The 26,138-nt window shown below is 37.7% G+C and overlaps 1 protein-coding gene across 21 annotated transcripts in view; it reads left to right on the plus strand.

Moving 5' to 3' along the window:
• The window catches only part of TBC1D31 (TBC1 domain family member 31), a 97,059-nt gene that overhangs the window by 44,883 nt on the left and 26,038 nt on the right, over window positions 1-26,138 (plus strand). For 7 of the 21 annotated variants that reach the window (XM_055287158.2, XM_055287154.2, XM_055287160.2 and 4 more), the window contains exons 11-17: window positions 5,502-5,635; window positions 12,648-12,781; window positions 13,097-13,276; window positions 14,867-15,099; window positions 15,655-15,807; window positions 16,784-16,919; window positions 21,011-21,103. In XM_055287158.2, the coding sequence (XP_055143133.1) occupies window positions 5,502-5,635; window positions 12,648-12,781; window positions 13,097-13,276; window positions 14,867-15,099; window positions 15,655-15,807; window positions 16,784-16,919; window positions 21,011-21,103 (1,063 nt within the window). The remainder of the gene's footprint in view (window positions 1-5,501; window positions 5,636-12,647; window positions 12,782-13,096; window positions 13,277-14,866; window positions 15,100-15,654; window positions 15,808-16,783; window positions 16,920-21,010; window positions 21,104-26,138) is intronic. The other 14 variants (XM_055287156.2, XM_063643534.1, XM_055287161.2 and 11 more) reach the window with 6 other exon arrangements.

Genomic DNA, 26,138 nt, shown 5'->3' on the forward strand with positions numbered 1-26,138 from the left:
GAATATTCCTCCTTTGTAAAATAATTCAAACAGTACAGAAGATTATGAAGAAAAAATGAGCACCTCTTCCAGCCCCAATTTGACTTGCTAGAGGTAATTGTTTGGTTTACTTTTGTACAGATATTTTTGTATGTATATAATGCAAAAGTATTCACATTTAACAAAAATGGAACCGTACTATACATACTATTTTGCTGCTTATCTTGTTTTTTACTTTCAAGTCTATCATGGACCTCTTTCTCTCAGTATATGTAGGTTTACTTCCTTCTAAAAAATGCACATGGATGGACGTTTCAGGATTTAAGTCTTCATCTTGTTAATTGACATTTAGGTTATTTTATGTTTATTTGCTTTTCAGACAATATTATAATAAATACCCTCATAAATATCTTGTGTGAATATTTTTGTGTAGACTTCTAGAATTGAAACTACTAGGTCAAATCATTTTTTCTCTCTCTCTCAGAAAATTCTGCCAACCCTGAGAAATGCCAGTGTTACTGTGTTTTCACTGACACTGGATGTTATCAGTCTTTAGTTGTTGTCAGTCTGAGAGTCAGTAAAAAGATGGGAACTCACCATTGAATATGTAACTTCTGTAATTATGAAAGTACTATCCTTAGGAGAACATGTTCTTGTATTTAGGTTGATTTCTAGCCCTTCCAAAAATGAGGATTTCCTTACATTCTCTGGAATTCCATTTCCTAGCCTCAGTAATGATGCTAATCCCTCCCTCCTGGGGTTGTTCTGAGTATTGTATCGAATAATAAAAAATGTCTGACATAGCTTATTAACTCCATTAACTATATTAGTTCTCTATTGCCGCTATAACAAATTACCACACATGTAGTGGCTTAAAAACAACACAAATATATCCTTAGAGTTTGGTAGGCAGAAGTTCACCATGGGTTGGATCTCACTGGGCTAAAATCAGAGTGTCAGCAGGACCACATTCCTTTCTAGAGGCTCTGGGCAGAATCCTTTTCTCTGATTTATCCAGCTTCTGCAGGTTTCCCATATTTCATGACTCAGGCCCACCTTCTCTGTCTTCAAAGCGCCTCTCTAACCATTCCTCTGTAGTCGTATCTCCCTCTGACCACAACCAGGAAGGGGTTCTTTGATATTAAGGACCTATGTGATTAGATTGGACCTACCCAGGTAGTCCAGGATTAATGCCCTCACCCCAAGGTGCTTAACTTAATCATATCTGCAAAATCCCATGTAAAATAATATCTTCATGGATTACAGGGATTAGAGCATGGACATCTTTTGGGGAGGGGGGCAGTTTGCATTATTCTGCTTGCCACATTATCTATAAAGTATACTCAGAAAAATAATTTATATTTAAACAGTAATGAAAGGGAATTAGCCTTAAAAATATTAAAAGCTATTATAAAGCATTGAAATTGCTGCTGACATATAAATAGATATGCAGAATCTAACAATAGACCCAGCTACATTCCAAAATTGACTTGTTTTTAAAGATGTCATTTCAAAGTAATGAAGAAAAGATAGGTTATTTAGTAAATGACATGGAATAACTAGCTAGCCATCTAGAAAAAGTTGAAAGCATACCCCATATCTTACACCATATAAATTCTGCTTGAACTAAAGATTTAATTCCTTTTTAAAAAAACAAAACCATCAAAGTATTAGAAATAAATATGGAGTTAGCAAGTCTGAAACTACTTTATGTGTAGAAGCCACTTTTTGTATACAAGTAGCTAAATAGAGATGAGAGCCAGGTTTCTTACTCTCAGAGAAAGAAGATAAATAAGCAAAAGGGCTAGAATGAATCTTGCAGTAGCTGATTGGAATCGATAGTGTTAGTTCTTAACGTATATGCAGATAAATAGACACAGAAAGAAATATGGAAATGTATGTATGCAGGAATTAGTATACATGCATGTATTTCCAAGCTCTTTCTACCGAGAAGGCCTAGCAATGACACCCTGGTAACAGTGAGCGCACCTACTGGTGTGGGGAAAATACAAGATGAACCTGAAGCATCTTTTAGTGCCATAAAGTAAGGAAATGCTCTGAAAGGATGGGCATGTCACAGGGGCACATGACTCAAAAGTTTCCAGTGGCCAAAGCTGGAACAATTTGAGGAACAAAATAAATAACAATCAATTATAACTTGTAGAATAAAATAAATATCCATCAGTTCATCCTGACATAAATAATTGAATAAATAAAGATATAAATGAGGGAGAAGGGACAGTTCTAATAAATATAGAAGGAATTAGAGATATAGAAAATCACCATTGGGACATCACAGTCATAACTGTTGGAGGCAAGATCCACCAATTGATGCTAAAATTACTGGACAAAAGTTATCGGAGTGCCCGGGCACGGTGGCTCATGCCTGCAATCCCAGCACTTTGGGAGGTCAAGATGGGTGGATCACCTGAGGTCAGAAGTTAGAGACCAGCCTGGCTGACATGGTGAAACTGTGTCTCTATTAAAAATCCAAAAATTCGCTGGGCATGGTGATGCGCACCTGTAATCCCAGCTACTTGGGAGGCTGAGGCAGGAAAATCACTTGAACCTGGGAGGTGGAGGCTGCAGTGAGCCAAGATCATGCCACTGCACTCGGCCTGGCTGAAAGAGTGAGACTCTGTCTCCAAAAAAAAAAAAAAAAAAATTCTAGGATTAACAGGATATTTGCATAGTCTTAAAATATCTCCCCCAAGATAGTTATTAATGGCAAATGGAAAAATAGTAATTTTATAGTAGATAAACTCAGCAGATACCAGCTTAACCAAGTAAGCACATTTAAAATCACTAGTACACCAGGCATGGTGGCTCATGCCTGTAATCCCAGCACTTTGAGAGGCAAGGTAGGCCGATCACTTCCCCAGGAGTTCGAGACCAGCCTGGGAAACATGGCAGAAACCCACCTCTACAAAAAATTTTTAAAAATTAATTGAGCGTGGTGGCACACACCTATAGTTCTAGCTACTTGTGGCTGAAGTGGAAGAATTCCTTGAGCGTGGAGATTCAAGGCTGCAGTGAGCCATGATAGCACCACTACACTCCAGCCTGGGCAACAGTGTGAGAACCTGTCTCAAAAATTAAATAAATAAAATTACTGGTAATAAGACATCAATATGATTCACATCACTTTTGTGATATTCTTGCCAAAAATGTGTAACCTCAGTCTAATCATAAGTATCAGACAAACCCAAATTGAGGAACAATCTAGAAAATAACTGATATTCCTCAAAAATGGCATTGTCATGAAAAATAAGGAAAGACTAAGGAACTCTCACATTGGAAGAAACTAGAGAGACAAAACAAATGTAATGTTGAATCTGGGGTTGGTGAAATGAAAGAAATAACAGAAAAATGGTATCAGTGGAAAAATGGTAAAATCTGAGTAAAGTCCATAATTTAGTGAATAGCATCATGCCAGTGTTAATTTCTTAGTACTGATAATTGTACTATGTGCAAGATGTTAACATTAGGGGAATTTAGGTCAAAGGTATACAATAACTCTACTATTTTTGCAGTTTTTCTTGTAAATCTAAAACTATTTCAAAACAAAAAATTAAAAAAAGGAAATTAACAGTAAAGGTATTAAAAGTACGTGTAGGAGGATTATAATCCCAGAGGTAATGAAGGCCTTTCTAAGTATGACATATCCAGAAGAGGTTGATAAGAATAAAAATCTCTACATGTAAAAATAATTCCCAAAACAAAGACTCATGTAAAACTGAAAAAACATATGCAAAACATGACAAATGAAATGCTGGTTTCTTTAATGTATGAAGCGCTTATATAAATAAACGTAAAGGACCAGCCAGTAAAAAAAATGGATAAACAATTTAATATACAGTTCACAGTGGTAAATTGGTTCTTTCTGTTTATTTTTGTTTTTTGTTTTAGAGACAGGATCTTGCTCTGTCACCCAGGTTGGAGTGCAGTCTTGTGACTATAGTTCACTGCAGCCACAAACTCCTGGACTCAGGCAATCCTCTTGCTTGTCTCCTGAGTAGTAGGCGTGCGCCACCACACCTGGCTAATTTTTAGAAATTTTTTGTAGAGATGAGGTCTCACTCTGTTGTCCAGGCTGGTCTCAAACTGCTGGGCTTAAGCAGTCCTCCTGCCTCAACCCCCCAAAATGTTGGGATTACATGCATGAGTCACTGTGCCCAGCCTAGAAGTGGTTCTTAAACATGAAAAGATGCTTAATCTTTCTCATAGAAAGAGTAATGCCAATTGGAACTATGCTGAAGTACCATTTCTCACCTAGATTAAAGGTTTTTTAAAAATCATTGATAATATGCTGGCAAGAGTATGAAAAACAGGCATACCTTTACGCAAGTCCTAGGAACATAGACACTTTTTGTGGGGGCTAATTTGGCACTGACTTTCGAAATTACAAATGCACGTATTCTTGACTCAGCAATTCCACTTTAGGAATTTCCAAGTCTGTATTCTCTTTTTTTTTTTTTTCGAGATGGAGTCTCACTCTGTTGCCCAGGCTGGAGTACAGCAGCGCTATCTCTGCTCACTGCAAGCTCCGCCTCCTGGGTTCACGCCATTCTCCTGCCTCAGCCTCCCGAGTAGCTGGGCCTACAGGCGCCAGCCACCACTCCCGGCTAATTTTTTTGTATTTTTAGTAGAGATGGGGTTTCACCGTGTTAGCCAGGATGGTCTCGATCTCCTGACCTTGTGATCTGCCCGCCTTGGCCTCCCAAAGTGCTGGGATTACAGGCATGAGCCACCACGCCCAGCCTAAGTCTGTATTCTCATATGAAGAATGATACACACTGTATGATACATACAGTGGCATTAACACAGCATTGCTTATAAAAGACTGAAAACGAATGCCTTACAATAGAGATCATGTTAAAGAAATGAAGGTGGCTGGGCACAGTGGCTCACGCCTCTAATCCCAGCACTTTGGGAAGCTGGGGCGGGAAGATCGCTTGAGCCCAGGAGTTTGAGACCAGCCTGGGTAATATAGTGAGACCCTGTCTCTACCTGCCAAAAAGATTAGCCAGGCATAGTGGCACCTGTACACACCTGTAGGCCCAGCTACTCAGGAGACTGAGGCAGGAGGACCACTTGAGCCTAGGAGTTTAAGGCTGCAGTGAGCCATGATTATGCCACTGCATTCCAGTCTGGGTGACAGAGCCAGGCCCTGTTTCGGGAAAACGAAAGAAAAAAAAGAAATGAAGGTGTATCGGTACAAAGCTATTATATCCATCTGTAAAATGTCATAAGGAAGTTCTGCATATACTGATATAAACTATTTCCAAGATACCATTAATTGAAAAATGCAAAGTACAGAACAATTTTTATAATATACTACCATTTGTGGTTTTTTAAGAAAGGATTTATACTTTTAACAGTGGTTACTTCTGGGGAGGTGAACTAGATGATAGGGGTACAAGGAAGAATTTTCACCAAATATACTTTTTGTGTCAAATTTTTATCATGTGAAGATATTATTTATTCAAATAAATTTTAATGCTAAGTTATTTTATTCACAGAACCTTATCTGCATTAGCTCACTGGTCTGTCATTTTTAGTGACACACCATATCTTCCACTCTTGGCATTTCCATTTGTAAAATTATTCCAGAACAACCAACTCATCTGTTTTGAAGTTATTGCTACTCTCATAAGTAAGTAAATACTTATTAAAGTATAAGATCAAGAATGGATTCTTACACATTTTCCTGATGTCTTTGCACCTTTGCAACATTTAACAATTCTAGATGTCTCTACTTTTAAGTCACAAAGATGTGAAACAATAAGGTATCAAACATAAAATAGACAATTGAAGCATTTATATGTAAACCTTTTTATTTAGAAGAAAATTTGGAGGCCAGTCACGGTGGCTCACGCCTGTAATCCCAGCACTTTGGGAGGCCAAGGTGGGTGGATCACTGGAAGTCGGGAGTTCGAGACCAGCCTGGCCAATGTGGTGAAACCCCGTCTCTACTAAAAATACAAAAATTAGCCAGGCATGGTGGCAGGCACCTGTAATCCCAGCTATTTGGGAGGCTGAGGCAGGAGAATTGCTTGAACCTGGGAGGCGGAGGTTGCAGTGCACCGAGATCACGCCATTGCACTCCAGCCTGGGCACCAAGAGCGAAACTCCATCTCAAAAAAAAAGAAAAGAAAATTTGGATAGTTAAGTTTTAAAAGTATTATAGACTGGATTTTGCTAGTAAGAATGAAGCAGATCCTTCACTTACTGAAAGACAGTTACTCTTCATAGAACTGTTATAATTGTAAAGCATTGCACATAGCTCCTGTGGTTTAATACCCAAGTGTTGGCCTCTGTCCTCATCCTCATCATCCATGGCTGATGTTTATTGAGCATTTTCTGTGTACCAGACACCATTCTCAGTGTTTTGCCTTTATTAATCCATTTAATCCTTCAAATAATCCTATGCTGTAGGTATTATTTATCCCCTTTTTACAGATGAAGAGCCTGAGGCACAGACAGTGTAAATTACCCAAGGTTAGGTTAAGGGCAGAGCAAGCGTTTGAACCCAGGCGGGCAGACTTCGTAGTCTGTACTTGCAGCCATTGTATTTACTCTCTATCGTCATCATTTACACTGAAAAGTGAGTCGTTGTTTTCATATTAGTAAAATCAGGTCTTTTAAACTGGATCTAAATTATGGATTGGTGTAACAAAAATCAATTTTATATGTACTTTGTTACTTAATGTGTTTTTCTTATACAAAGGAGATAAGTAATTTAACTTAAAATTCTGAAAAGTAGAAATAAGAAAAGTTTCAATTGTATAGATGTTGTATATTTTATTGTATTTTTCTCTACACTTCTGTTACATTGTACTTGTTTTGATAATTTTTTTACTAATCATTGGAGAAAATTTGAAAAATATAGGAAAATACACAAAAGAAAATTAAATGTACCAATGTTTCTCTTCTCCAAATATAATCTTTGAAAATGGTGATTTCTTATAAGAGCATTTCTTCCCAAATCATTAAATATTCGTGAAAAACATAATTTAGGCCAGGCGCGGTTGCTCACACCTGTAGTCCCAGCACTTTGGGAGGCTGAGGAGGGTGGATCACCTTAGGTCAGGAGTTTGAGACCAGCCTGGCCAACATGGTGAAATCCCAGCTCTACTAAAAATACAAAAATTAGCTGGGTGTGGTGGTGCATGCCTATAATCCCAGCTACTCAGGAGGCTGAGGCAGGAGAATCACTTGAACCCAGGAGGCGGAGGCTGCAGTGAGCTGAGATTGCTCTACTGCACTCCAGCTTGGGCAAGACAGAGTGAGACCCCGTCTCAAAAATAAAAATAATAATAATAATAATTTATTGTCTGCATAATATAGTATTTCATCTTATGGATATATCATTTATGTATTCCCCAAGTGCAAGAATTTTATTTTTCTAATTTTTCCACACTTGTAAAGCAGTTTTTTTGTTGTTATACTACTTTTACTTCATGTTATATATATTTCTCTTATTTTTATAAATTTCATGAACATTTTTTATTGGCTGTTACTACATAATGTGCATGTACTAGTTTAATCTTCTTGGATATTTAGATTGTTTCTAATTGTAACCTCCTTTTTTTTTTTTTTTTTTTTGAGTCAGGAGTCTCACTGTGTCACCTAGGCTGGAGTGCAGTAGTGCTCACTGCAACCTCCACCTCCTGGGTTCATGTAATTCTCCTGCCTCAGCCTCCCGAGTAGCTGGGATTACAGGCACCCGCCACACCATGCCCAGCTAATTTTTGTATTTTTTTAGTAGAGACAGAGTTTCACCACATTGGCCAGGCTGGTCTTGAACTCCTGACCCCAAGTGATCCGCCCACCTCAGCCTCCCAAAGTGCTGGGATTACAGACGTAAGCCCCGGCACCCAGCATTTTATCTATTAAAAGTAACAATGTTATAACTATCTTCGCATACAAACATAATAGTTACCTTTGGGTAGATTCCCAGAATTGGTGTTATTGGGTCATAAAATGTGAATAATTGATTCCCCAAAAGGGTTGTCATATGGTTTGGATGTGTGTCCTCTCCAAATGTCATGTTGAAATGTGATCCCTGATGTTGGAGGTGGGGCCTAGTGGGAGGTATTGGACCATGAGGGTGAATCATTCATAAATGGCTTAGTACCATTCCCTTGGTTGTAAGCGAGTTCTCGCTTATTTAGTTCACACAAGATCTAGTTGTTCAAAAGAGTGTGGCACCACCTGCCCTGTGCTGTCGTTCCTGCCCTCTTCCAGAGGCCCTCACCTCATCTGTCGCTCCTGCTCCCTTCACTTCCTGAAGCAGGTGCTAGAGCCCTGCTTGCGCAGCCTGCAGACCCATGAGTCAATTCAACCCTTTTCTTTATAAATTATCCAATCTCAGGTATTTCTTTATAGCAATAGAAAATCAAACTAACACAAGTATTAGTTTACCTGCCAATAGCACTACCATGTTTTAAAAGCACAAGAAACACAATAACAAAAAGACAAACAAGCCAATTAAAAAATGAGTAAAGGACTTGAATAGACATTTCTCCATAGGCAGTATACAAATGACCATCAAGCACATGAAAAGATGCTCAGCATCATTAGTCATTAGGGAAATGCAAACCAAAACCACAGTGAGATGCCACTTCATACCTACTAGGATAGCTATAATTTAACAATGTTATATACATGTTAGTGAGGATGTGGGAAAATTGGGACCTTCATTTATTGCTGGTAGAAATGTAAAATGGTGCAGTCACTATGAAAAAACAATTTGCCATTTCTTCAAAAATTCAAACATAGAATTACCATATAATAACCCAACAATTTCACTCCTGGGTATATACCCAAAAGAATTGAAAACTGAGACTTAGATACCTACATGTGAATGTTCATAGCATCGTTATTCCCAATAGCCAAAAGATGGAAACAATCTATTAACAGATTAATGGATAAGCAACGTGTGGTAAATACACGCAATGGAATGTTATCCAGCTGTCAAAAGCAATGAGGTCCTGCCGCATGCTAGCTATGACATGGGTGAACCTTGAGAACATCATGCTTAGTGAAATACACTAGATACAAAAGGACAGTTATTGTATGATTTCACCTAGGAAATATCTAGAATAGGCAAATTCATAGACACAGAAAATAAATTAGAGGTTACAGGGGCTAGGGAAAGTGGGACAGAGAGCTAGTCCTGAATGGATACAGAGTTTCTATTTGGGATATTGAAAGGATTTGGGGAATAGATAGTGGTAATCATTGTATAACCCTGAATGGGATTAATACCTCTGAATTGTATACTTAAAAATGGTTAAAGTGGCAAATAACATCTATTTTACTATAATTAATACAGAAAGAAATGGATAATAGTTAATTTAGGTATGCATGCAAAACTAAATTTTTTATTTCTGGTAAAATCTTGTTACATAGCTAAAATGTTTTATACTAAGGAAATTGATTTTTCTCTTCTAAACAAACAAGCCTGAAATCTAAATTTGGGAGATTATTATTTCCTCTTGGATGGTCAGCATGAGTGGTGGATTTTTATCAAGGGTCTCAAATTAGTTTTACTCAATAAACATTTATTAAAGAGTAACATTTCAGAGGGGAGCGAGTGAGGAGGCTGCGTCTGACTCCTGCTTTCACGGCCATTGCAGTACCTGGAGCTCCACTGGCGCAGGTGCGAGCCTGATGGACATTGGGTGACTCTACCCTCGCTGAGGAAAAAGAACTAAACACTGGCAAGGCAATTCCAACAAGCTAAGAGGCAGAATGTCATCACATGCGTTCTTTGTGCAGATTTGCCAGGAGAAGCACAAGAAGCATCCAGATACTCCAGTCATCTTCTCAGAGTTTTCTAAGAAGGGCTTCAGAGAAATGGAAGGCCACGTCTGCTAAAGGGAAGGGAAAAGTTGAAGACACGGCAAAGGCAGACAAGTTTCATCATGAAAGAAATGAAAACCTACATCCCTCCTAAAGGGGAAACAAAGAAGTTCAAGGATCCCAGTGCATCTCACAAGAGGCCTCCTTTGGCCTTTTTCTTGTTCTGTTCTTAATATTGCCTTGAAATCAAAGGAGAAGATTCAGCCTATCCATTGGCGATGCTGCAAAGAAACTGGAAGAGACATGGAGGGACACCACTGCAGATGACAAACAGCCTTTTGACAAGAAGGCTGCAAAACCGAAGGAAAAATGCGAAAAGGATATTGCTGCATACCAAGCTAAAGGAAAGCCTGATGCAGCAAAAATGAGAATCATCAAGGCTGAAAAAAGCAAGAAAAAGGAGGAGGATGAGGAAGATGAAGAAGACGATGAATAAGTTGGTTCTAGCACAGGTTTTTCTTTTTGTCTATAAAGGATTTAACACTCCTGTACACACTCACTTCTTTTAAAGAAAAAAATTGAAATGTAAGGCTGTGTAACATTTTTTTAAACTGTACAATGTCTTTTTTTGTATAGTTAACGCCCTATCGAATGTCTTTAGGTAGCCTTGTCCTGGTGATATTTTCAATAGGATTAACTTTGTTTGGTACACTATGGGGATTATAAATTGGCGTGGAAATTTAAAAGCAAGTTTTTGTTAATCCACAGCACAAATTAGTTATTTTGTTTGGGGACAGTAGTTTTCTTATCTTCAGTTTTCTCTGATGTAGCTTATACAAAATAAATGTTTTGTTAACTGAATACCACTCTATAATTATAAAAAAAAAGTTGCAACTGTTTTGTTGACATTCTGAATGCTTCTAAGTAAGCATAATTTTAAAAAATTTACTGAACTTCGGCTAAGTACTAGCACTGCTGGGATATGCCATCATTTTGGCTTTTAGGTTTATAGGCTAGTTGGGACTTAGAACTGACATTTTGAAGGAAAAGTCACATCTATGTATAATTTGGAATGTATTTGTAAAAGTCTTTTTTAGACAGTAGAGTATCTTTTATGACCAGATATAAAGTCTTTTGATTTAGCAAAGAATCTCCACGCAATTATCATTTCTCTGTATTTTGCTATCTGTCAGTTCTCTCTCTAGGTCCTCTACCCATGCTTTTGTGGTGGCATCAAAGCAGAATAAAAATACTTAAGAGCGGGCAGACAGTTACTGTATGCAGTAGGATACCCTCTTGCTAAGGAAAAACAGTGCTCTCTTAATGAAGATTGTAAGGATCAGGCCTTCGGGTATATGTGTGGTGGTTTAAATTCTCAGAACTACCAGTGTCTGAGACATAACAAGTACTCAGATGCTGAACCATATTTTTCCACTTAAAATTAAGAGCTGGGCTGGGCGCGGTGACTCACACCTGTAATCCCAGCACTTGGGAAGGCCAAGGCGGGTGGATCACCTGAGGTCAGGGGTTCGAGACCAAACTGGCCAACATAGTGAAACCCTGTCTCTACTGAAAATACAAAAAAAAAAAAAAAAATGAGCTGGGCGTGGTGGTAATCCCAACTACTTGGGAGGCTGAGACAGGAGAATCACTTGAACCCAGGAGGCAGAGGTTGCAGTGAGCCAAGATCACGCCGCTGCACTCCAGCCTGGGCCACAGAGTGACACTCCGTCTTGAAAAAAAAAAAAAAAAATTAACAGCTACAGAGAATTTGAAATATTTTTTAAAGCTCAGTGTTTGCAAGATTTTATTTATGACTTCATTATTAACTCAAATTTAAATGATCAATAATAAGTGAAATAATGGAACTCCAGAATTGGAAAGTTCTTATAAACCACTGTAATCTAATATTCTGCTGATAAAGCCTTCTTTTGCTATTTTGAGATAGGAGATCTTATTATCAAAGGATGAATCTACAACTCAATATTTAAAATTTTAAAAATTTAAAAATTAACTAAAGGAGAAGTTAAACATAGTCTTATTGAACAAAACAAACCAACGGTCTTATATGCGGTTTTGAGAACAATCTGTGGGTCATTCTACTGATTACAGAGCACAAGTGAGTCAAAGTCAGCCTTAGAGTTAGTTGAATATATTCTACTTTGGACTAGCTGACTTTCAAAGAATGCCACTGTTACTGATTGGTTGGTTTTCAAGTCAAGTTTACTGAAACAAGTTGTCAATGATCAATTAGATATAAAACCAGTCCTGGTGGCTATTTACTGGTTATTCCTTGTTACCATGGTTATAGGACAATCAGTCTTTTCCTCAGAATGAGGACATTTTTATTGTCATTATAATGTTTAAGGGATTAGGGATACAGTATATACACATTTGTTTTTATATATTGCTGATGTAATTTTGAACATTTTCCTCAAGTTTTGCTAATTGTGATTACATGTGAATTTTAGTAGATTTGAGGAGATTGGCATGCTAACGTTGATTACATTTAATGAAGGGTTAAATAGGGGCCCTTTTTAAAAAGATCGTTTTGTTAATCAGGTGATGAACAAAGCAGGAGTCAGGAGCCAGAATGCCATCAGGAGTACTTTGAGAAGTTGTGATTGTTTTAATCAACACTTTTTTATTGACTACTGTAAGGAAATTTGCAAAATTTCTGTAAACATACTATGTTAACATGATAGAATTTTAAAATCGATTGTCGTACAATATAAAGAGTTTTTTTTATTATTCATGGACATATTGAGAACATAAAGATTGGATACATTTAAGAATTGCAAGGAGTTTTGATAACATAGAAAGATATTTAAAGATATGTTTTCTTTTTTTTCCTTCAGTCAATTGGTGTCAACACTGGTTTGAATATTTTCCTAATCCTCCTATCAATATTCTTAGTATGATAGAAAATGTTTTGGCATTTCATGACAAGGAACTGCTGCAACACTTCATAGATCATGATATAACCTCCCAGGTAAGAAGCATAAGGTTTTTAGAATAACATGCCTTATTTTGTAAGCTAACATTGGTTCTGGTATAAACAGTATTTTCTTGAAGGAGTATAATAAAAAACATACTACATGTATTTTTAACAGTATTCCATTCTTTTTCTTCATTAAACTGCCTTCCTGAAAGTCTATAAAGAAGGGTCCAAATTAAGGTAGTTATTTTCATAATTATGTATTTAATATGATTTTCATAGCTTAAATCAAATGTAAGGGAATATTACCAATGATTCCGTTTTTACTTTTCCCTAGAAAAATAATAAATTTTTCCTTATCTGTTTTAGCTATATGCATGGCCTCTTCTTGAAACTGTGTTCTCAGAAGTGCTGACAAGAGAGGAGTGGCTGAAATTGTTTGATAATATCTTTTCCAACCATCCTTCCTTCCTTCTGATGACTGTTGTAGCCTACAACATGTGTTCTAGAGCGCCTCTGCTCAACTGTAATCTTAAAGATGACTTTGAGGTAATGGTCCTTGTTCTCAAGAGAAGGTTCTCAAATATCAGTTATTTCTCTCTATTTTTTTTTTTAATTTTTTGAGACAGAGTCTTGCTATGTTGCCCAGGCTGGAGTGCAATGACGCGATCTCAGCTCACTGCAACTTCCGCCTCCCGAGTTCAAGTGATTCTCCTGCCTCAGCCTCCTGAGTAGCTGGGATTACAGGTGCACACCATCATGCCCAGCTAATTTTTGTATTTTTATTAGAGATGGGGTTTCACCATGTTGTCAGGCTGGTCTCAAACTCCTGACCTCGTGATCCACCCACCTTGGCCTCCCAAAGTGCTGGGATTACAGGCGTGAGCCACTGCACCAGGCCATATCAGTTATTTCAGTTGAAAAATCCATTTATTTACTGAGTCCCTGTTATATGTCAGACACTGGTGCTAGGTGGTAGGAATATAAAGGATAACAAGTTAGACCACATCCCTACCCGTGTACAGTTTATAGACAATAAAGTAGGCAATTATAGCAGGCTAGTAGTGTTATAATCATAGCTTAAGAAAAGAATCATGATAATATTGGGGTTTGTGCTTTTTGCTTTTTTTTTTTTTTTTTTTTTTTGAGACAGAGTCTCGCTTTGTCACCCAAGCTGGAGTGCAATGGCGCAATCCCAGCTCACTGCAACCTCCACCTCCCAGGTTCAAGAGATTCTCCTGCCTCAGCCTCCCAAGTAGCTGGGATTACAGGTGCCCGCCACCACGCCCAGCTAAGTTTTTTGTATTTTTAATAGAGATGGGGTTTCACTAGGTTACCCAGACTTGTCTGAAACCCCTGACCTCAGGTGATCCACCCACCTCGGCCTCCCAAAGTGCTGGGATTACAGGCGTGAGCCACCACGCCCGGCCACTTTTTGCTTTTATAAAGGATGTTTAACAGGTAGAGGGTTGTTATTCTGTGCATAATCTTATCATGACCCATCTGGTCTTAGATGGTCTGAATGCTTATTACACATGCAAAAGGTAACATGAAAGTTTTGAGACTTGGCAGAAAAGTGTCTGAAAGAAAGCATTAAGATCATTATAAAAAGTAGATGCTCTTTTGGTAGACAAGATAAATTAGCTGGGTTCTTGTGTGTGTGTGTGTGTGTGTGTTACTTATTTAGTGGTTACTGTCCAAGTAAACTTTATTTTTACTTGATGATCCTGTAATACATTAATTTGGATCTTCCAGCAAAACAAGATAATGTGGAGACATTTCAGATATTTTTAAAGAATCAAGCTAATTTATTCTCAAAGGCTAATTTATCATTTATTTTGGATTTTGAAGAAAAAAAAATCCAAGCAGAGTTTGTTCCATCGTTGAAGCATTCTTTTTCTATTGTAAGAAAAGCCTTCATTTTTTAATTTTATGTCAGAATTTCTTATGATTGTGAAACTCTTACATTTTTTAAATAGTCTTCGTTTTAAAACATAAGTAAAGAAAAGCTTTAATGAATTTGCAAAAAAATGTATATTCTTAAAGATAGATACACTTTTTTTTTAATTCTTGTTTTAATTCTACCTCATAATTGCTTTGTCAGGTAAATCTCGATTTAAACACCAAGTTTTCTTACAGTTTTTTTTTCACCATCGGAATAACCTGGATATAAATGTTGTGATTAGACAAGTTTATCATCTCATGGAGACCACGCCTACTGACATTCATCCAGACAGCATGCTTAATGTTTTTGTTGCACTGACCAAAGGGCAGTATCCAGTATTTAATCAATATCCAAAGTTTATTGTGGACTATCAAACACAGGAACAAGAAAGAATAAGGAATGATGAATTGGATTACTTAAGAGAGAGGTAATTATGGAATAGTTTTTCTTTTTCTGATACAATGAAATATGTTATAAACATAATAAGAAATTTTTAATGAAAAGTACATTTGGCTGGGCACGGTGGCTCACGCCTATAGTCCCAGCACTTTGGGAGGCCAAGGCAGGTGAATCACAAGGTCAGAAGTTCGAGACCAGCCTGGCCAACATGGTGAAACCCTGTCTCTACTAAAAATACAAAAAATTAGCCAGGCATGGTGGCATGCGCCTGTAGTCTCAGCTACTCATGAGGCTGAGGCAGGACAATCACTTGAACCCAGGAGGAGGAGGTTGCAGTGAGCAGACATCACGCCATTGCACTCCAGCCTGGGCGACAGAGTGAGACTTCATCTCAAAAAAAAAATAAATGCGTTTAAATTATGAGTATTTTGTAAAATCAGAGTTTGAAGGCTAGAAATATTAAAGATAGTTAATTCTTGCATATGGAAATAAAATGGATTATACATTAATCGGTATACATTTTGTGTTTTGATGATTCTTAGCTTTCTTCTTTGTGTTTTCATAATAATATTACCTACTTAAGGCAGACAGTTGAAGATATGCAAGCTAAAGTCGACCAGCAAAGAGTTGAAGATGAAGCTTGGTACCAGAAACAGGAGCTGCTTCGTCAAGCTGAAGAAACAAGAAGAGAAATGCTCTTACAAGAGGAGGAGAAAATGATACAACAAAGACAGAGGTATGTGTTACCACTTTAAAAAAAATCTGGACATATAAATTAGTTGAATAATTTTTATGTTCTTTCATTTTTTCATTTTAGAAACAACATTATATATAGGATTACCCAGCTGTAGCATTTCTATTAAGCAACTATTAAGTTAATAAAAAGAATCTTTATATACCACTTTTCAAAAAAATTGCTATGTAGTAAAATGTAATTCTAAAGCTATGCTGAATATAATACAGCTTTGCACGGATTAATGTTCCTTGAAGGACATTATTTAGAAACATTATTCTATAGTGGGCAGAAATGCTTTGTAATAGAATGCTGGGCACATCACCTTTAGTGGAGTATAATTTTTTTAATTGTGTTTTAAACATATCTGTGTGACCTGACAGCTGTAACACAGAATGATTATGTCATTACCCATTTAACACTTTGGAGGCCAGGGGAATGAGTATTAAATGCATACTCAAAAGTATGTTAGCTGGGTGTGGGGCCGCATACCTATAGTCCCAGCTACTAGGTAGGATCACTTGAGCCCAGGAGGCAAGGCCAGCCTGGGCAACATAGTGAGACCCTGTCTCTTAAAAAATAAAAAGAAAAAACTTAAAAATAAATACATAAAAGTATGTTAATAAGGTAAAATGTGTAAATTAAGTAAAGTTATGGGATAAACATTGAGACTAAGCCCAATAGTTGGGAAACTCACTTCTGTGTTTATTGATTCTTATTCTTAGATGGAACTTTATGTAACAGATTTATAGTGTGGGTTAAAAGGAATTACTGAACTGAGCCGGTGAGCTTTCTATTAAAATTCTCAAAGCATAAGTATACATCATCTTTGGTAATGGTGGAGCAGTTCTAGCATTCTTCTTTCAAATAAAGGATATCAATTGTATTGAAATGATCGGCATGGTAGACCTGTTATGAAAAAACTAAATCATATTAGGAATTGCTTTATTTGTTCCACTTGATGTATTTTGTATTTAAGGCTAGCTGCTGTGAAAAGACAGCTGAAAGTAAAGGAAATGCACTTACAAGATGCTGCAAGAAGGCGTTTTCTGAAGCTTCAGCAAGATCAACGGGAAATGGAACTAAGAAGACTGGATGATGAAATTGGGAGAAAGGTTTATTAGTCTTACCTTAGTTCTCATCATCTCCATTTACTCTCACTTAAATGTAATGAACACCTTCAAATTAAATAATATTCTTAGAGTTCACCGTGAATACTAAATAGCCCCTTTAATTTTATTTACTTTTCCCCTCAGCTTTCTCATTCTCTTTTGTATTTGATGAATGGCTAAATATTTAAGAAATGCCAGGAAAATGAGTCAAGTGTCCTTGGTGACTATTTCTCTAAAACTAGAAATATCAGTATCAGTTGGCCATTAAGTTAATTTTTTTTTTTTTTTTTGAGATGGAGTCTTCGCTCTGTTGCTCAGGCTGGAGTGCAGTGGCGCAACCTCAGCTCAGTGCAACCTCCGCCTCCCGGGTTCAAGCGATTCTCCTGCCTCAGCCTCCCAAGTAGCTGGGATTACAGGTGCACGCCACCACACCCAGCTAATTTTTGTATTTTTCGTAGAGATGGGATTTCACCATGTTGACTAGGCTGATCTCAAACTCGTGACCTCAGGTGATCTGTCCACCTTGGCCTCCCAAAGTGCTGGGGTTACAGGCATGAGCCACCATACCCAGCAGTTAATTTTTAATTAGGGGACTTATTCTTTTTTCATATAAAAATTATCTGTGGCCAGTATAAAAATAATTTCTAGCACAAAATATGCAGAATTAAAAATGGACCTTCTCTATGAGTTCTCATATCATCCCCCAGAGAACACTGTTAAAAAAATGGTTAATTGGCCGGGCGCGGTAGCTCATGCCTGTAATCCCAGCACTTTGGGAAGCCGAGGCGGGTGGATCACCTGAGGTCAGTAGTTCGAGACCAGCCTGGCCAACATGGTGAAACCCCGTCTCTACTAAAAATACAAAAATTAGCTGGGCGTGGTGGCGTGTGCCTATAATCCCAGCCACTCGGGAGGCTGAGGAGGAGAATCACTTGAACACGAGAGGCAGATGTTACAGTGAGCCGAGATCATGCCAGTGCACTCCAGCCTGGGTGACAGAGGGAGACGCCATCTCAAAAAAAAAAAAAAAAAAAAAAAGATTAATTGGCCAGGTACAGTGGCTCATGCCCGTAATCCCAGCACTTTGGGAGGCCGAGGTGGGTGGATCACCTGAGGTCAGGAGTTCGGAACCACCCTGGCCAACATGGTGAAACCCCGTCTCTACTAAAAATACAAAAATTAGCTGGGCGTGGTGGCAGGTGCTTGTTATCCCAGCTACGCGGGAGGCTGAGGCAGGAAAATTGCTTGACCCCGGGAGGTGGATGCTGCAGTGAGCCGAGATCACACCACTGCACTCCAGCCTGAGCGACAGAGTGAGAAATCAGTCTCAAAAAAAAAAAAAAAAAAAAAAAAAGGTTAATTACATAGCCTTTCACGTATGTTCTATAGATAGAGAAGTAATTACAGTCATGTTTTCCTATATTTATACAAAAATGGGATTATTCTCATTATACATTGTTTTTGTGACCTGCTTTTTAAAATTGCATATGTTGAATATCTTTTCATATTTGTTATATGTGTATCTATTTCTCTTTTTGTGGTTGTATAATATTCCATTGAATTAATAGCTTATTTAATCCTTTGCTATTGGACATTTCGGTTATTTGCAGTGTTTTGCAAATAACAAAACCATGCTACATTGTAAAAGTCTTTGGGTAATTGCACACATACTTTTGTTGAGTAACTTCTAAATTATGCCAATTTTTCTCTAAAAATGAAACAGTTTCAGCTATTTTAAGTCTGTAAGAGTACCCACCCTCTCGTATAGTCAGTTGTACTGCATCAGTCTTAATATTTGCCAAGCAGATAGATGACAAATAGTCTATTTTAATTTGACTTTTTTTATTGTTAGTGAGGTTAAGTATCTTTTCTGTTACTTATCTTCCATTTGTAGAATTACATATTACATATTTGTATCATTTGTCCATCTTTCTGTCAAGTTAGACTAAACTTTCTGTCAGGTTAGCTTACTTATTTCCAAAAGGTAAGTCAATTGTCCCAACACCATTTGTTGACTATTAGCCAAGTCATTTGCCAACTGATGGTTTTTACATATTAAATTGTCTTACATATTTGATCTCCTTCCTTGCTTTTTCTGTTCCTAAGCCAGTACCACACTGTTTGAATGACAGTAGCTTTGAAGTGTTTTACTAACTAGGCCTAATTCTCACTCATTAGTCTTCCTTTTCAGAGTTTTCCTCAGTATTCTCAAATGTTTATCATTCCAAATAGACTTTAAGAATTGTTTCACTTTTGGAATTCTCACCTCTCCCAATCCTATTGGAATTTTTATTAGGATTGCACTGACTTTATGCACTAATTTAGAGTTTCAAGCCTAGTTTTGATAAAATACTAAGTATTTTTTCAGTCTTTTCTCTTTTTTTCTTTTTCTTTTTTTTTTTTTTGGAGAGAGGGTCTCATTCCGTCACCTGGGCTGGAGTACAGTGGTGTGATCCCGGCTCACTGCAACCTCCGCCTCCCGGATTCAAGCAATTCTCATGTCTCAGCCTCCTGAGCAGATGGGATTACAGGTGCCCTCCACAACACCCAGCTAATTTTTGTATTTTTAGTAGAGATGGGGTTTCACCATGTTGGTCAGGCTGATCTCAAACTCCTGACTTCAAGTGGTCTGCCCACCTCAGCCTCCCAAAGTGCTGGGATTACAGGCGCCTGGCCTAAGTCTTTGTCTTTCAAAGTATTTTTAATTCATATATATTAGAAATCTATTATCTCTTTATAGCCTGATATTTCTTGTTTTGTTTAAATCTTGTTAATTTTAAATTGGTTTTCAAAATCCAAGATTTCTTATAATTTTCTCGTCTAGTGAATGAGATTGATATTTCATTACTGTAGAAAAGTGTATGTTCTTCCCGCAAAGTAAGCTCAGAACTCTGATGTCTTTATTCCAAACCCCTTTGAAACAGGAGGAGGCATTTTTTGGTCCAAGAATTCTATAAACTCCTTTCAGCAATATGATCTGGCCTCCACCTACCCTTCCAGCCTCCTGTCCTCCCAGCGGCCTGTTCTGATGTTGTGCTCTGACCCTGCCAAACTGCAAAAGCTCTTCTCATGGTTCAGACTCTAGCAGGAAAGGCTGCTTGAATCTGAAGGGACAAGTACATGTGACTGTGAACATCTATTAGCAGCAAGCAAAGCTGATCGGTTTTTGCTGTGGTACATAGCTCTTTGTATCTCTGAAAATTCATAAACAAAAGAGCTCTGTAATTGAAATTCCTAAAAAGTGTGATTTGCTATGCCACACCTCTCCTCCACTTCTTGGCATTATTATTGTTCTTGCTTCATACAATCGAGCTTCCCCCAACCTTCGAGCTAGCTCCTTTCCCAATAACCTCTTTAAATTGAACTGGTCCTGGCCCATGTTTCTCTTTTAGTCTTTAGATATATATGTTTGCACATCCAACTATATTCTCATTTACTGTTTCTCCTATTTTAGGTATTCGATAGCATGTCTTTTACCATAATGACAATATCTAACATTTCACCTTATTTCTAAGATCATTTCTAAGAGTCTCTAGAGAGTGCCGTATCCCATATCCAAACCCTCTAGTATATAGGAATAAAAAGCCTCCAACTAATCAAATTTTGGAAATAGGTGAACTCTAAATTAATTCACTTGGAGCAGAACACATACAGGTTGAACCATCTGCAAGAAATTTAAACATAGAATTGTTAATTGTCAAACTAAACTTATAAAAGTAGAGAAGTTTAGTCAAAAAGAGCATTAAATAAATGTTATATTTTTATCTACCCCAGATTTAAATTGTTCAAGTTTTTCTAACTCATGATATTGGTTACTGTAATACTGTAAGAACTGCTGTCTGTTCTTCCAGTCTGAGTAGATGGGCATATGGTATTGTGCTTTTTATTTTTAAATTAAACTTAACTTTAACTGAGAGATTATTCCTAGATTCTGCAGTGAATATTAATCTTTGTCAGTTACTCTGGTTTCAAAAACCCAATTGCTGTTATTTTAAATACTGTTAGTAGGTCGTTCAGATTACAGGATTACTAAATATATTAAAAATTATTTTGTAAATTATTTTTGGTATTCACAGTTTGTTGTTTGGCCATAGGTATATATGAGAGATCAAGAAATTGCTGCCACAGCCAGAGACCTAGAAATGAGACAGCTGGAACTCGAATCACAAAAGAGACTTTATGAGAAGGTATAATTCAGTTATTTCCAACATAAGAAAAGCAGGTTTTGGCCAGGCTCAGTGGCTCAAACCTGTAATCCCAGCACTTTGGGAGGCTGAGGTGGGAGGAGGATCACTTGAGCTAAGGAATTCCAGACCAGACCTGGGCAATAGAGTGAGACCCCATCTCTACTAAAAATTTTAAAATTTGGCTGGGTATGCTTACCTGTAGTCCCAACTACTCAGGAGGCTGAGACAGGAAGATCACTTGAGCCCTGAATTTCGAGGCTGCAGTGAACCGTAATCACATCACTGTACTCCAGCCTGGGCAAACTGAGCAAGACCCTATCTCCAAAAAAAAAGAAAGAAAAAGAAAAGCAGGGTTTGTATAAACCCATTTTAGACTGTATTTATGCATGGTTTTCTAGTGTTCATTTTATTCACTTTTTAAGCAGAATATAGTGCCATGCAGGATTGTAAGGTAGCCAAAATGTCTGAATGTACAGTTTGTTGTAATTATTTAATTCATGTTTCTGTTAGCAGCTTAGTCTAGTGTCTGAAGCACCAGATGTAGGCCCCAGATTTTGCCTCAGGATTTTTTACCAACTTACTAAATTTTCCTGTAATTACGTAATAGTGACTACAAAATTATCTCAATACCTCACAAGGATCCTGAAAGGTAAATCAGTCAGGAGCTGTAAAGTACTTTCTTTCTTTATTTGTATTTTTATTTATTTATTTTTGAGACAGTCTTACTCAGTCACCCAGGCTGCAGTGCAGTGGCACCATCTCAGCTCACTACAACCTTCACCTCCCCTGCTCCAGTGATTCTCCCACGTCAGCCTCCCCAATAGCTGGGACTACAGACATGCGCCACCACGCCTATCTAATTTTTGTGTTTGTTGTAGAGATAGGGTTTCACCTTGTTGCCCAGGCTGGTCCCAAACTCCTGGGCTCAAGCCATCTGCACACCTCGGACTCCCAAAGTGCTAGGATTACAGGCATGAGCCACCGCACCTGGCCTGTAAAGTACTTTAAATTGGAATCTTCTGGAGTTAAATCAGCAAATATCTGCTTAGTACTTACTGTTCAGTTTTCAAGACACTGGAAGAAAGGAGCTTTGTTAATATAAATTTTTATTATTTAGGAAAAATGTTTTGTTACTCATTTAGTGTTGAAACTGTAAGTTTTCACTTCTTTCAGCCCACTTAAAAAGACAGACTTTTTAGCCTGGACAACACAGCAAGACCCCATCTCTACTAGAAATACAAAGAAATAGCCAAATGTGGTGGTGTACAGCTGTGGTGCCAGCTATTCAGGAGGCTGAGGTGGGAGGATCACTTGAGCCTGGGGGACGGAGGCTGCAGTGAGCCAAGATTGTGCACTGCAGCCTGGGTGACAGAGTGAGACCCTGTCTCAAAAAAAATGTCATACATAGTTTTAGTTTGAAATTAGTGATAACTGAATTCATAACACGTAACATATATGTTTGATATCCACATTAGGTGAGATTTAAACCATATAGCATCCATTTACACCTATAACACTTTCAAAGTCTCCACACTGAATTTCTTCTAGAACTGAGCAAGGGATTTACAGTTTGGCTGAGTCTCCCATGATTTGGAATTAGATGTAATTCATTTGGACTAAGCTAAGCTTTACTTTTTACTATCTTTTCTTTGGGGGTGGAGGATAGTGGTAATCGAAGGGTATAATTCTAGAACTAACAGGGAATTTGCAAGAAAAATACTAAGAATTTCCAGATATTTGTCTCTCAGATTTTTAAACACTAACATTCTACTAAATTTGCTTTCTCTTCCTCTTTTTCTCTACCTATACAGATATGTACACACAAACATATACTTGTTTTTCTGAACTGTTATAGACCCGAGGCTCCTTTACCTCTAAATACTTCAGTGTATATTTCCTAAAACCAAGGAATCCTCTTATATAACCACAGTACAGTTCTCAAAATCAGAAATTAACATAATATGATCTGATATATAAACCTTATTCAGATTTGATCCATTGTATCCAAAATGTCCTTTAGAGCAAAAGAAAATCTGAGATCTCATCCATTGTTTTGTTGTTGTCAGTTTAGTCTCCTTTAAAATAAGAAATGTTCCTGACTGTCTTTGTATTTTATGACATTGATATTTTTTGAAGTGTGTAAACCAGATAATTTGTGGAATGTCCCTTAATTAGCATTTGGCTATTGTTTCTTCATGAGAAGATTTAAGTTACCCATAGGAGTGCATAACTTTAATCTGTGGCATTCCTGCAACAGAAGTTATATTTTGAGATGGAGTCTCGCTCTGTCACCCAGGCTGGAGTGCAATGGCGCGATCTCGGCTCACTGCAACCTCAGCCTCCCAGGTTCAAGCAATTCTCCTGCCTCAGCCTCCCAAGTAGCTGGGATTACAGGCGCCCACCACCGCACCCTGCTAATTTTTGTATTTTTAATAGAGATGGGGTTTCACCATATTGGCCAGGCTGGTTTCGAACTCCTAACCTCAGGTAATCCACCCACCTCGGCCTCCCAAAAGCTGGGATTACAGGGGTGAGCGACCACGCCCAGCCTATGCTGAGTTTTTTTTCTGTGTATCAGAATGGGAGGCAAATGTTTGTTAATCTCTTTTTGCTGTCTTTTGAAGGAAGTATTTATTTAAAAAAACCAATAGGAGTAGAGAAGAGTTAAACTATTCACCAAAACAAATTTATGAAATCCTGAACTTTATCTGGTCAGTTAGGTATGGATGTGCTGCCACTACCTTTTTCAAATTGGCTTTAGTGATTGACACTTTACCTGCCCAATTTATCTCTTACATTAGGTTGATTAAATGTGTCTATTTCTAAAGAAATTATGTCCCAGAAAACCAACAATATTATGATTACCTCCACATGAGCTCAACATTCCATATGTATCTAATTTGAATCAAATTATTTTTCAACAAAAGAATGAAACTAAGTATAAACTAAAAGAAACAAGTAAATACTAACCTGTACTCCAGATCTCATCCCCTCATCATCTTCTAGGACCTCATTTATCAAGTCTGTTTTCTATCTGTCTCTCTTTCATATGTATGTACCTTCTCCTTGGCATAATACCAGTCTTGCAAAGATTGCTATAAAGATTAAATGAGTGAATATGTATTTGTCTGTGTCAGGGGTCCCCAAGACCACCCTCAGGTTCAGTGATTCACTAGGACTCACAGAACTCTAGAAAAGCTCTTATATTCATGGTTACATTTTATTATAGTAGAGGAATACCGATTAAAATCAGTAAAGGTAAAAGGCACATAGGGTGGAGTCCAGGAGAGACCAGGCAGAAGCTTCTAGTTATCTTCTCCCAGTGGAGGTGTACAGACAGCATTTAATTTCCCGCAAAGATGTGCAACGGTATGTAAGACTATTGCCTACCAGGCAAGCTCACTCAAGCCTTGGTGTCCAGGGTTTTACTGGGGGTCACGTAGACATGGAGTATATATGTGGCTGACTGTAGTTACTTTCTCTACAGCCCCTCCAAAGGTCAAACTGATAGAGCATGGACCATGGTTCCCACCAGATCCCATCATTTAGCATAAACCAGCTGGCATGGCCAATATCTCCAGGTATACAGACACTCTTATCAGGCAGAGTATTCCAGGGGCTTAGAGGTTATCTCCCAGGAACTGATCAAGGGCCAGTCTTTTCTTTAGAATGTGCAGGTTTTGAATTACTCAGGCCTACTGAGTTAACCCTGTATTGCATAGTGTCTGATGTATGATACATATTGGATAGATACTAGTTTCCCTCTTTTCCCTTTGGCCTAAAAAGCTCTATTATTTTAAAAAGCTAATTGACAACTCCAGTATGCACACGTCGTCCAATATGCTTCTTCATACCATTACCCAATCTTTGATCCTCTTCACCATTTTTAGAGTTCCATTGTTTCCTCTTAGTCCTTAATCTTTACACATACATGGTTTTACTTCTTTATGGAGTAGCTAAAATTCTATGTTTCTTCTTCACTTAATAAAATTCTTTTTCTAAATGGCTACATATTTTTGTAACTGTCATTGGTAGTGGCTGCTGGTGAATCATAACTTATTTAAGCTTTTTTCTGTTGTTAGATGTTCAAGTGGTTTACAATTTTTGATAATAAGCATCTTCACATATATATCTTTTTTGAATATAATTGAAAGATATTTTTATTTTTAGCAAATTATAAAGGTAATTATGTTGTCTATAGATGATTAGAAAAGTAGAAAAAATCCCTCAAGAAATAACAACTGCTAATGTCATTAATAGTAATATGAGATTATTTGGTACATACCATTTGTATTTGGCTTTTTTAACCTACCTCTTCATGAAGGCTGTTTACTATCCTTCTCTCAACTACTGTACCTGTTAGCATTTACTCTCCTATATCCTGCCCCTGGCAGCCACGAAGCTGCTTTCTGCGCCCATAGATTTGCCTATTCTGGATATTTCATATAAATGGAATCATACAATGTGTGATTTTTTATGACTGGCTTCTTTCACTGAACATGTTAAGAATCTTTTCATATGTTTATTGGCCATTTTATATTTTCTTTGGAGATAGTGTGATTAATGTTTACTTAAAGTGTGTATGGGTCATATTTCTTGTTTTGTTTTGTTTTTGAGACAGAGTCCCACTCTGTCACCCGGGCTGGAGTGCAGTGGCGTGATCTCAGCTCACTGCAACTTCTGCCTCCCAGGCTCCTGCAATCTTCCTGCCTCAGCCTCCCAAGTAGCTGGGACTACAGGCACATACCATCACACCCCGCTAATTTTTGTAGTTGTTATAGAGACAGGATTTTACTATGTTGTCCATGCTGGTTTCAAACTCCTGGGCTCAAGCAGTCCTCCCACCTTGGCCTCCCAAAGTGCTGGGATTATACGTATAAGCCACTATGCCTGGCCCATATTTCTTGTTTTTTTTTTTTTTTTTTTCAAACAGTCATGTGATTTTTTGTTGAAAACTAGACATTTTAAATACAATGCTCCTCAACTTGTGATGGGGTTATGTCCTGATAAACTCATCGTAAGTTAGAAATATTGT

The sequence above is a fragment of the Symphalangus syndactylus genome, chromosome 7 (genome assembly GCF_028878055.3).
Source record: "Symphalangus syndactylus isolate Jambi chromosome 7, NHGRI_mSymSyn1-v2.1_pri, whole genome shotgun sequence".
NCBI lineage: Eukaryota > Metazoa > Chordata > Mammalia > Primates > Hylobatidae > Symphalangus > Symphalangus syndactylus.